Here is a 12,452-nt window from a genome sequence, read left to right as displayed (position 1 = left end):
CATAAATACAAGCTATCAACACCGATTTTGTCAGACAGAAGGCATTCTTATATAGGCAAAGATAAGAAAAATAAACATTTAATTTTGATGCAATATGACTCACTTTGCAAAACATGAAACATGACAAGCCAGATGTATACACTATTTTCTAAGCACTCTTCTTTTTTTACTGTCTTAAAAAATGGGTTTTGTCACATCATTTAAATATTTTAAAAGATGTTGAAAAAATCACTACCAGTTTTATTGGTTCACTTAAATAAATGTTGGAACGTTTGATTTATCTTCATTTATATTATAGAAAAGGTAACTTTTCCAATTTTAGAACTCCTCAAATGTCATAAAACTGGAATCAAATGTTGTGTTAGCAGACTTCCCGTTGCACAATATGTTCTCAAACTTTTCTGGTTTCCTGGTGGACCAAGCAGCCCAAGAACCTTATTTATTTTAAAATGTGTAATCTGCCTCTTCCCACATTATGCCTCCAAGCAGCTAACACAGATTATGGACTGGGCAGCAAACAAACTTAATAAATAAAAATAATAAAATATACAATTTGTAACAAGGAGGCTGCCTGACTTCTAACAGCAAAAATTGATTGTTGATGCCCCACTAAAACTCAGAGAGCAAAGCCAATGATAGAGAAGGAAATGACCCTGCAAGTAATCTATGCCAAATAATTGGTGGAAGAGCATTTTCAATAATAGAGTACACCATTGGTATATAAATAATCTCCATTCCTTTGTCATCTGCCATTTTATTGTGTCTTTAGGCCGGTTACTCTCTCTCAGACCAATCCTGCCACAGGTTCTTATTGTGGGGAAAATAGCAAGAGGGAAGAGTATTATGTATGTTTTCTACCTTGAGTTACTCATGAATGAATAAAGGCGGGATAAAATCTAAGAAATAAATAAATCTGCTAAGTGTAACAAGAACTTCTGAAACTTTTCAGAAATAAGTTGTGGTCTTTACAGAAGAAAGTAGCAACCAACTTTTCTATTCATTAGACTCCAGCCGAGTACTATTAGAACTGCATCTTTTAAAAATGTAACTATTGTATTACTTAGCAAAACATATCTATGATCATGGAGACAAGACTGTGAATTTATGCAATGAAAATAAACACAAACAATAACTTTAAGATCTGAAATTGCTATACTTAATATAGCTGTTTTTTTTAATCTTAAATTCATTGCATTCAATGATTCAATAATCCTATTAACAAAATCACATATTTTGTGACAGCTGTGGTGGTGCAGTGGTTAGAATGCAGTATTGCAGGCTAACTCTGCTGACTGCCAGTAGTTCAGTTCTGACCAGTTCAAGGTTGACTCAGCCTTCCATCCTTCCAATATTGGTAAAACGAGGACCCAGATTTTGGGGGGCTGTACACTGACTTGTAAACCGCTTAGAAGGGGCTGTAAAACACTGTGAAGCAGTATATAAGTCTAAGTGCTATTGCTACATTTAATATTTTAATACAGAACTGAGCACTGAATTAGATTTTTACATAGTCTGGTAGCTACAACCTGCTAGAAATAAATACAGGCATTTGCGTATTTTCCCCATAGTTGTTTTATCTCCAGATAAAAGGGAGTTTGCTCAAATAAATATTGAACTACATCATGTTATGAAAATTTGGACAATGATTCATCTCCTTCCTTTTTAACACAATTAAAGTTTTCACTTTTGTGGAAACATCATGCCAAGGAAATCTGGCTGGACATGGGGGTGTAACAATGGCTAATGGCTCCTATCCATATTTTTTAAAAAAGAATCCCATTTACATTTAAGAATATTTATAAAAATGTTGCAGCAGTTTAAAAAGTTTCAAAATTAAACTTTAGTTACGTTCAAGTCTCCATATAATTTTGTTCAAGAATGGCAGGTTCCATTTCTATAACATTAGTATATTTTAATTTAAAAAGCTTTTATGAGTAAGAAATAAAAAATGGAAGCTTGCTTGAAACCCGGTATCAGTTGCCTTTATTATGAAAATCAGAAAAAAGGACAAATTTCTACAATATCTCCAAAACAAGTAATTTTGTGAACTTACTTACAGTATATCTAGTCATTCTTTTCTTTACATGACAAAAACTGCAACAAGATTACTCACCAGGGATTCCTAATAGCTTCCACCCCAGACCAGAAGCCAAGAATTCAGTGTGAAACCTCAAAAATCTGAAGCATGATCTTAACCTTTTCTTTCCTCCCAAACCAAAAATATCTCCACCCATTATTTTAAAATCATAACAATCTAATGAAAATGCATTTATTGTATAATCAGATCAGAAATTTCATATGCTACATTGATGTTGAAAAGTTCTTACCTACATAACCACTCATCTTCTAGTTTTATTTGTCTTCTTTCTTTCCTGCTAAAGTTTCAATGATATTACTTCAGTAGTCCATGGCTGTTGAGATGGTGGATTCTTTTGGTGTGTTGTGTTTAAAAGGAAAGCAGCTTTGTAGGGGATGTCTATGAATCCTCCTAAACTAATATAGGTAGTCCTCGACTTATAACAGTTCATTTAGCGACCATTCAAAGTTACAATGGCACTGAAAAAAGTGACATATGACCATCTTTCACACTAATGATCTTTGCAGCATCCCTGATTTATATTCGGATGCTTGACAACCGTCTCACCTTTATGATGGTTGCAGTGTCCCAGAGTCTTGTGATCCCCTCTTGCAACCTGTTGACAAGCAAAGTCAATGGGGAAACCAGATTCACTTAACAACCGTGTTATTAATTTAAGAACTGCGGTGATCCACTTAACAAATGTGGTGAGAAAAGTTGTAAAATGGAGCAAAACTCACTTAATAAATTTTTTGGGCTCAATTGTCGTTGTAAGTTGAAGACTACCTGTATTTGAAGTTCTCCCAAAGTGCTCAAATGTCTCCCAATCTTTTAATAGGCGATTACCTAGGCTCCATGGCTATCCAGTTACATGTGGCAGCTCAACAGTATGTGTGTGTGTCACATATAGTACATATACGATACAAACCCGTCATCCTATCAGCTTTGTCTTGCTGGTGTATTAATTGGAAATCTTCCTTACCACCATCTTCACATTAGTGGCTTTGGCTGTTATTCCAACTCATTGATGGAGCTTCTCTTCAGAACCTCGGTTCAACTATTCCATAACGCTTTTTCTCTAATTTACTCAGCTTATTTTCAGGATACCAGTAATAGTAACTGCAAAGCTGCCAATTTACCCTGCTCAGACAGACACGTGAATCCCCCTTGCCCTGTAACAAATCCTGATAAGATGCACTATGGCTATCAAATTGTTGCAGATGCTTCAAAAATGGATTGCAATGTAATGGAATACAAATCTTCAACTATGGCTCAACTATCCATATTATTTTTTCCGTAAATTATGGCAAGGCACAACGCATTTCTGAGTAATAAATATCAATACAGGAACATGTTCAGTTTGAATATGAACAAGTTCTGACAATATACAAATATGCAGTTCACAAATATGTGACTTCAGAGGAGATTATATTAATATATATATAAGCCTTCAGCAAAAAAGTTTGAATAAATACCATTATTTAAAATACTCCCACCACACCTGTTTTTGCTTAGCCTTCTCCTTATTTTACTGAAAAAGAACATTCCTCTCCAAACACTTTTTTCTGCAATCTTTCATCAAAAATACATTTGAAAGTCATTAAAATATCAGTACTTCCTTTTTATAAGAAATGTTTCCACCATTCTCCTGATAATCGAAGAAACAGGCAATGGAACGAAACATCTGTTTTGCACTAAACAAGTTAGATTGTTGGACAAAGAACTGCATCGGATCAATATTAAAAATCTTGATCTAGCATTATATTCAACAACCAGCAACCCGTTGCACCCTATCTACTCTATCTCCAGCAGCCAAAGGAAGGGCTAGTCTACTGGGCCTCTGGAGAGATAGGGCAAGATTGGTCTACTGCAGGGGTCCCCAACCTCCGGTCTGTGGACCAGTACTGGGCCGCAGCATGCCAGCAACCAGTCTGCACAAACAAGCAAAGCCCCATCTGTGGGATGCAGGCAGCACACAAACCATACCCCCTCCAGTCTGCGGAAAAACCTCTCTCCACGTAACCGGTCCCTGGTGCCCAAAAGGTTGGGGACCTTGTCACTGTAGCAGCTCAAGTGCCAGCACCTCCTGCTGGTCAGGGTGGCACTGCAGCTCAAGTACAGCCACCCCCTGCACCAGTACCTACGGCGGCTCCAATTCATTTGCCACAGGTCCATGCACAGGCACAGGCACCCCCTGCAGGCCAAGTCCAAATTGCACAGCCTGCACAACCAGCGCCTCCTGCAGGTCAAGTCCAATTTGCACAAACTGCACAGCTAGTACCTCAATTGCATGTTCCTCCACAGGCACCCTCTGTTGTACCACTGGCTGGTGATTCAAAATTGAAGCGGTCAGGACAAAATTACAGGCCATGGCTCAGTGAGGTTGGACTTCTGCTTCGTAGAGAAGGTACCCATGTGATGGTGTTTAATCCTCCTGCCCAGCCATGGCCTCCTGACATATGGGACTTAAATAATAGAGCATGCACAACATTATTGATGTCAATGGACACTGAATTGCAGCTCACGTTTCCACAGGATGCAACTGCCCAACAAATTTGGTTGAAATACACCAAATCAAATGGTGGCTTAAATTCCAAATATATAAACAATAAATGTGTTCTTTCCTCTGCTGTTCATTCACCAATTCTTTTCCAACTTTCAGCAAATGCTGAAGCAGTTTAATTTTCCTACTAAAGTATGATTTTAGCCATCACTGCAGATGCTGCAGATTACCTATTATCCCTCCTTTTCCCACATACGGGAGTTTCTGCCTCCACTTTTGAGTAACTTTGGCTTGTTATGACATCTGAACTCAAACAATGTTTTGTTGACAGTTAATGAGAAACAATCAAGTCCAAACTAAAGCTCATAAAGCAGACTTATTTTAACATACCATTAGTTAAGATGCTGTGTGCCTTTATGTTATTTTCAGTCTAAAATAGGGAGAACTTTTAACCAAGCTGAAAAAGAAATCAGGAATGATACCCAAAACTGACTGCCAATTTAGTTCCTAACTCAGTTCACAGTCACCACTAAGTAGTTTGCAGATTTCTACTGAGTTCTCATTCTACTTTGCCAAACAGCACAGTTAAATATCGTGCCAAACTATAGGCTTTCTCAATCATGTGAATTGAATTTGTCTCTTTTCACCTAAAAATAGAAGGCTGGTAGAAGTGATGCCAAAATATGATTTAGTACTTATTGAGATTCACTAGGAGAAGTGTCAGCTTCCAGATGTCTCTTTTCTTCTTCTATTCGATTTAGAAAAAATCCACTTACTGTTTATACCAGGGCAATCATGATTATGTAAATTAAGGTGGCTTAAGTTTGGACAAAATAATAAAATCTGGTTGGATATAAGGTACAAACTGAATATTGTAATTTTTTTCATGGAAGTGCAAGAAGAGAGAAGGCAGCAGTAGCAGTTACAACTAAAGTAAAGTATATTAGTTTAGGATTCAGTACAGGTAGTCCTCACTTACTAATCATTCATTCAGTAACCATTTGAAGTTACAATGGTGCTGAATAAGGAGACTTACAACCAGACCTCAAAGTTGCAACTGCCACAGCACCCCCAGAGTCACATGTCTGTGTGCTTGGCAACCAGCATAAACTTGATGGTTTTTGCATGACCATTGTAGCATCTCATAATCATGTGACTGCTATTTGTAACCTTCACATTTAGCTTCTGATAGAGTTAATAAAGTCATGTGGGTCACATGACATTGCATTTAACAACCTGTCATGATTCACTTAACAGCCACAGCTGGAACTGACGAATAACCATTGTAAGTCAGGCACCGTCATGATTTTTTTTCACTTTACAACCATGTTACTTAGGGATGGAATTGCCAGTCCCAGTTGTGAACTACCTGTATTATATTTTATTAAATGAATAGACCAATTTCTACTAAATATCAGATTGACTGCTTTTTTTCACAAATGCAAAATCAATTGATTCTTAAATGATAGATTTTTCAATATTTCACATAGGGAAAGAATAAACAAATAATTCAACATGGTTATCAACTAAGATCATCACCTAGGTGTCCAAATGAGCTCTTAATGTAGGAAGTGGAATCCTGACTCATTTCCGTGTACTGTTCAAGCCATAGTTGGCACCTTTAAAATGTAATTGTGTAATTCCTTTTTGGATCACTTTTGGAAATTGCTTGTTAATTGCTTTTTAGCTATTAGGAACTTTTGGATCAACAAATCTGAAAACACCAGATGAGTTTCCTTCAATCCTTAGCAAAAGAAGTTTTAAATACAAGTTTAAGGATTTTTTTTCAATAAACAGAAAAAAGATGATTAGAACTTTGATTTTGGAAAATTACAAGCAGACAAATGCTCCTGGTGAATTTGAAATAAGATTTTGCAATTATTAGAATTCCTCTCATAGAAAAAATACTTTTGTTTTGAGGTTTTTTAAACAATACAATGGATCTTTGAAGATTGGACACTAGAGGAAACTAGAAAGAACTAAAGATTATATCTAAAGAAGAACACTTCTTTGACTTTATAATACAGAATAAAGTAAAATATTTCCACATTCAAGGATATTTTTAAACAATGGATCCAGAGTTTAATTTTAAGACTATGTTTATAATATGTTATGAAAGAGGAAGAAATTTTACCCAAGACAGACACTGATCTGAAAGTGATTTTAAAAATGACAGGCCTCACAAATGATATAGAAAAATATTCTGCAATGGATATACTGTACAAAAGAAACCAGTTGATGTTTTAATAATTAAAAGGTATATATAAATAACAAGCCAAAAGAGTAACCTGGATAATTTTCCTATATCAGATTATAAAAGAAGCTTGTTAAAGGCTTGAAGAATTTTGTGAGGAAGGACAAAGAAAAAAATGAAAAGAAATCAAGCTCTAGGACATGATTTGAAGAAAATAAAGATCAAGATGGTTAAAAGAAAGAAAAGAAAATATAAAATTGGTTTAGTGTTCATAGTTAAAATGTTATCTCTGGTAACTCTTAATGGACTTTTGCTGATCAGAACTGAAATGACAAAATTTAAGAATTTGTAGGTAGAGGGGATACAAGAAGAAGAGATCATTTGTTGTATTTTAAGAGAAGGTGGTAAGTTATTAAAATTGTTTATGCTTGTTATGAAAGAAGTCATTTCTTTATATATTTCTTCTTTTGTTTACAGTATTTTATTATTTTTGTAATTTTTATTTTCTATTTTGTTTCTTTTCTGCGCCTTCTTTTATTAAAATGGAATAGAACAACAGAGTTGGAAGAGACCTTGTAGGTCATCTAATCCAACCCCCCGCCCAAGCAGGAGACCCTACAACTTTTCTGACAGATGACAGTCCAGTTTCTTCTTGAAACCTTCCAATGATGAAGCTCCCACAACATCTGAAGGCAAACTGTTCCACTGATTGATAGTTCTCACTGTTAGAAAATTTCTCCTTATTTCTAGGTTGAATCTCTCCTTGATCAGTTTCCATCCATTATTCCTTGTCTGGCCTTCAGTTGCTTTGGAAAATAGGTTGATCCCCTCCTCAGGTATTGGAACATTGCTATCATGTCTCCCCTGGTCCTTCTCTTCGCTAGACTAGCCATGATCCTGTAACCGTTCTTCACTTGTTTTAGCCTCCAGTCCCCTAATTATCTTTGTTGTTCTTCTCTGCACTCTTTCTAAAGTCTCATCTTTTTTATAGTGTGGAGACCAAAACTGGATGCGGTATTCTAGGCATAGTCTTATTAAGGCTGTATAGAGTGGTGTTAGTACCTCACAAGCTCTTGATTGAATCCCTCTGTTAATGCAACTTATGAATGTACTGGTATTTTTGGCTGCCACCACACACTATTGGCTCATATTATTCTTTTATATTTTAGTTTATTATTACCCTTTTATTATTGTAATTGTAATTTTAATAAAATCACTATTAAAATAATGAATGGAACTATCTTTATATTTTAAAAAATCCTGCAGCACACTGGGAAATCATTTTACTTTTATTTTCTCTTTTATGTGTGATTTATGAAGAGTCCTTAAAACTATGGCTTTTGCCCCTTTTAATTTTTAAATAATTTTTCAATGTGTCTAGACTATATCAATTATCTGTGGATTAACAATACAAAGAAGTCAAATAACTGCTAATAACGTATTACTATTATACATCTACTAAGATGCAGTTCAATTAACAAAATGGGAAGGATCGTTTTGGAAGAGTGAGCAAGATAGCTATGATTTTCCTTCACTGGGCAAATTATGCCCAGTGAACAGCAAACCTCATTGAGACAAAAAGATGATACACCTCACAGCCTCTACTGACATTTGCAAATCCCAGAAAAGTTTCTCTGTAGCTAACCAGATGTATTTGAAAAGGGGACTTCAAACTTGGCCCTTTTATGACTTGTGGACTTCAACTCTCAGAATTCCTCAAATTCCTCAATTCTAAGAGTTGAAGTCCACAAGTCATAAAAGGGCCAAGTTTGAAGACCCCTGCTTTAGAAGGTACTTCTGGGTCTTTTCTGACACACTCAGCGATTTGAAAAATCTGCTTATGACTCATGATCCTACTGTATGTATAAACCCAGTCCAATTATTCAGTCACAGATAACTACATTGCCTTGTCCTAAAACAGTCCTATCATGTTTGAGAACTTTTCCCAATTAGCCCCAGCCCTCTCAAACTAGCTTCAAAGACCATCAGTCAATCAAGTTATTAATCTGTTTTTTTTTAAGTGGTGTTAGAAACATTTTGCTTTTACAGGCCTCTGTGAAGCATTTCAGATAGAGGGGCCAGTGACAGTTTTAAATATCATGGACCACTGATGATTTTAAATACTATGATCACATTTTAAGTTGTAGTTTTAAATTGGGATTACATTATACAAATACCAATAGATTGGGATTACAAAATTGTTCATGTTGTATTACTGTTATTTCAACAAACACTAAAGAGGCAGAATAGACTAAAACGAGGCAGCTGCTTTGCTCTCAGAAACAAGAGGTTGTGATGTTTCTTCAATATGAAGTAACCCCTGGAAGATGTACACAGCCCCTAACTTTTAAGCCAATCATCTTCTTAGTGCAAGAATGCAAATCAAAATGCCCAACAGAGATGGCTTTACAGCCTTTGCTTGAATATCATCCCATTTGGTCATTGTTTGCCTTTTGTGAAGTTGCTCTTATTGTTAGTAAGTTTTTTCTAATATCCAGTCAGATATGGTCAGATATGGTCTTCCTGCAACTGCCCGTGTCCTGAACTCTTAAATGAGAGAGAATACCTTCATCCATTGTGACATCTCTTCAGATATCTGCTATCATACTCGACCCCAGCCATATTTTCTGCTTTACAATATTCCCTCAGTCGTTCCTTGTAAGACTTCTATGGTGTCCTGAATCATTCTCACTGTCCTTCTCTTCATATTCTGAATCTCAGAATATGGCGTGTGCCAGTGGACACAAGACCAAGTAGGTGTCTGTCCAATACAGAATGTAGTGGAATTATTATTTTCTGTGATTTGAAAACTATATTTCTATTGGCACATCTTATAATTGCTTTCGTTGTAGTCCAGCCATGTCACACACTGCAGCTGACTCATCTGCAACTTGTGATCAACTTCCATTCCAATATTTTTTCCAGTCTTCTTTTTAAAGCCAGATATTTCCCACACTGTATTTGAGCCTTTCATCATTTTTTTAGTGAATATTTTCGCATTTATCTTTCTCTATTCTATGAAGATGATTTTGAATTTTGTTTCTGCCTTCTAAAGCATTGTGTGCCAGACACTTTGTACAAGAAAGATATACCAGGAAGAAGCTATTCAAACATCTTGATATTACTCACTTATCCTGAAAACTGTTTTTGTCAAACTTGTAGGACACTGCAATCCCATCATTTGAACTTGCAACTACAGTTTTGAAACTTTTCTGACTTAAAATCTTCCTCAGATCTTATAGGTTTATTAATCCTAAACATGACCACTAACTCATTCTGCTGTCACTAAACCAGATAGTCTCACCATCTCTTAAGTATTTTTGGTAAGATGTAAAAGGATTTGTGATTGTACAAAGTAAATGTATATATTCAAAGATGTGTTCATATGATTCACTCAATGTAAAAGTCTAATGAGACAATAAAAGTACAGCCCAATGGAAACTTTCAGCTTTAAAAATTCAAGCTGAAAGAATGTCTGTGGTATCACCCTCTTCTTCCCATATTTTTTCCTCAACGTTCTCTCTAATCTTTGCTTCCTGCCTCATCAGGTAAAAATTCAGGAATTGGCAAACTTGCATCCTCCTCAATTCTGATGCAACTATAATTTTCAGAAAACAGCAGCTGTTGTAAATCCCCCACCCTTCTCTTGGCTTACCCCCAGCCTCTTCAAGCCCTAGCAATAGAAGCATGCAGACCTCATATTCAACTTCTAACTCAACTCCAATCTGGAGACAGTAAAAAAACTCAGTGAGAATGGCTGCTTAGTGTGTATCAGTTACAAGATGAGGCAAGCAAAGCCACAAAAGGGACTGAACTTGGAGAGGAAAAAGGATGTGAGTAGTGACTGCAATGGAATTCCTGTCCCGATGAACTAACAACAGGTGTGGCCTTTTTCTCAAACTAAGCTTACTACATCAGTTCAGTGTTTTTAAAGTAACAAAATGAAGCAATGGAAGTTTAATATACTTCGTATGCATATGTTAGTATACACAAGAATGTATTTTCTATTTAGCTATAAGGTAATTACGGACAATATTTGACTTAAGCATAAGCCTATCTATATTCATATTATTATCTTTGAAAAATGAAATCCATTATTGAACGGGAATACTTCATTATTACTTCATAGGCTTCTGCAATAATTGGAATGTCTGAGAAAACCAACTTCTCAAATGAACAAATTAGTGTAAGTATAAGAACCAAACTGCATGTGATCAGGGCAGTCATGCTTGTTTCTTTAAGCCTCTGCAGATCAAGTCAGTCAACTTCAATTAGTTTCTTTGATTCATAGGAATATGTTGTTCAGCCTTAACATAAGGAAACACCGAGACATTGTCAATCTTTCTCAGTCAGCCATTCTGCTTTGATGGAAAGCATGGACTTATTCATGTACTACAGGGGTCTTCAAACTTGGCCCTTTTTATAACTTGTGGACTTCAACTCCCAGAATTTCTCAACCAGCGTGCCTGGCTGAGGAATTCTGGGAGTTGAAGTCCACAAGTCGTAAAAGGGCCAAGTTTGAAGACCCCTGATGTACTATATAGTGGATACAGAACACATGAGCAGAAGCCACTCTTTATGAATGAAGCATCATAGCCATTCTCTTTTGTCAGTTAGGAGCATTTTGCATTCCACTTAAATCTTCATTAAAACACATCATCCCTTCAAAGATTTGCACAGCCCTGTTCTTTATCTATTGGTTTTCGCCACTACACATCCTGCAAAACAATGTGCAAATGGATGGAGTAGTCTTCACAATATTTTTTCTTGAAAAAGTGGGCATCCTTCCAAACAAAATGCTAAGCTGCAGCTACCATCCATTTTCCAAGGAATTCTTAGAAATAGATATGATGCTGAAAGCTGGTTACATTGCTTGCAACTTCCCAGTTTCCCATTTTATTATTTTTTTAAAGTATTTTTCAAATAAAATCAAGTAAGTCAGAGAACATAGCAGGCACTAATGGAGATGTCTGAGAGGATAACATTGCCTCACCTTGCATTCATCAGATGTTCCTATTTCTTTTCAAGTTCTTGATTTTATAGTAGCCAGGTTGCTTGTTGTCTGTTTTTTTCCTCCGCTCACAGACCATTTTATTTCATTTAAGCCTTGTACATGCATGAGTAATTTGCAATGTTTTGCTGGAGCAACCAGTGAGGGTAACAGGAAGCAATGCTCAGACCTGATAAATGCAAAGCCAAAACAAGGACTTTGGATTTTACAAGGTTTTCCTCGGGCTGAAAGTAGACAGATGTTTTAAATATAAAAAATATGTTTAAAGCTGTATATACTAGGTTCTGGCAGGGACACCAGGCCCTCTTAGCAAGAACCCAGCCTCTTCACTGGTAGCCAACTGGAGCTGCCCCACAAAAATCATAGTACGGTACTTATTTTGTGGCTGGCCAAATGGGTGGAGAACACTTTATGTCTCAGATCTAGTATAAAACTTTCCAGCCATTTTATGAAATTACATCCTTGTACCCTGCTGTCACTGTAGAGCTTAAGTGCAGAATAGTGTTTTTATTGCTGTGAAAGAATGGACTAGAAAACAAATGCACTGTATGTAAAAGGAAAGGAGAGAAAAAAGATCAAGAAAATAAAGACGTTCAAATTCAAAATCCAGACTAGAAAAGGAGTTTGGGAGTTGGTTCCATTTGATGATGTTGTTTTTACTACAAAA

The 12,452-nt window shown here is 36.1% G+C and overlaps 1 protein-coding gene across 5 annotated transcripts in view; it reads right to left on the bottom strand.

Moving 5' to 3' along the window:
- The window catches only part of UTRN (utrophin), a gene marked incomplete at its 3' end in the record, with an annotated part of 377,026 nt that overhangs the window by 335,720 nt on the left and 28,854 nt on the right, over nucleotides 1-12,452 (bottom strand). The window contains exon 1 of one of the 5 annotated variants that reach the window (XM_081313937.1): nucleotides 11,768-11,913. The exons of the other annotated variants lie outside the window; for them this stretch is intronic. Within the exon in view, the coding sequence (XP_081170063.1) occupies nucleotides 11,768-11,774 (7 nt within the window). The 5' untranslated portion in view covers nucleotides 11,775-11,913. Of the gene's footprint in view, nucleotides 1-11,767; nucleotides 11,914-12,452 lie in introns of those variants that run through there. 5 annotated transcript variants of the gene reach the window in all.

The sequence above is a fragment of the Vipera berus genome (assembly GCF_964194415.1).
Source record: "Vipera berus genome assembly, chromosome: 1".
NCBI lineage: Eukaryota > Metazoa > Chordata > Lepidosauria > Squamata > Viperidae > Vipera > Vipera berus.
This window is presented reverse-complemented; position numbering and strand designations above follow the sequence as displayed.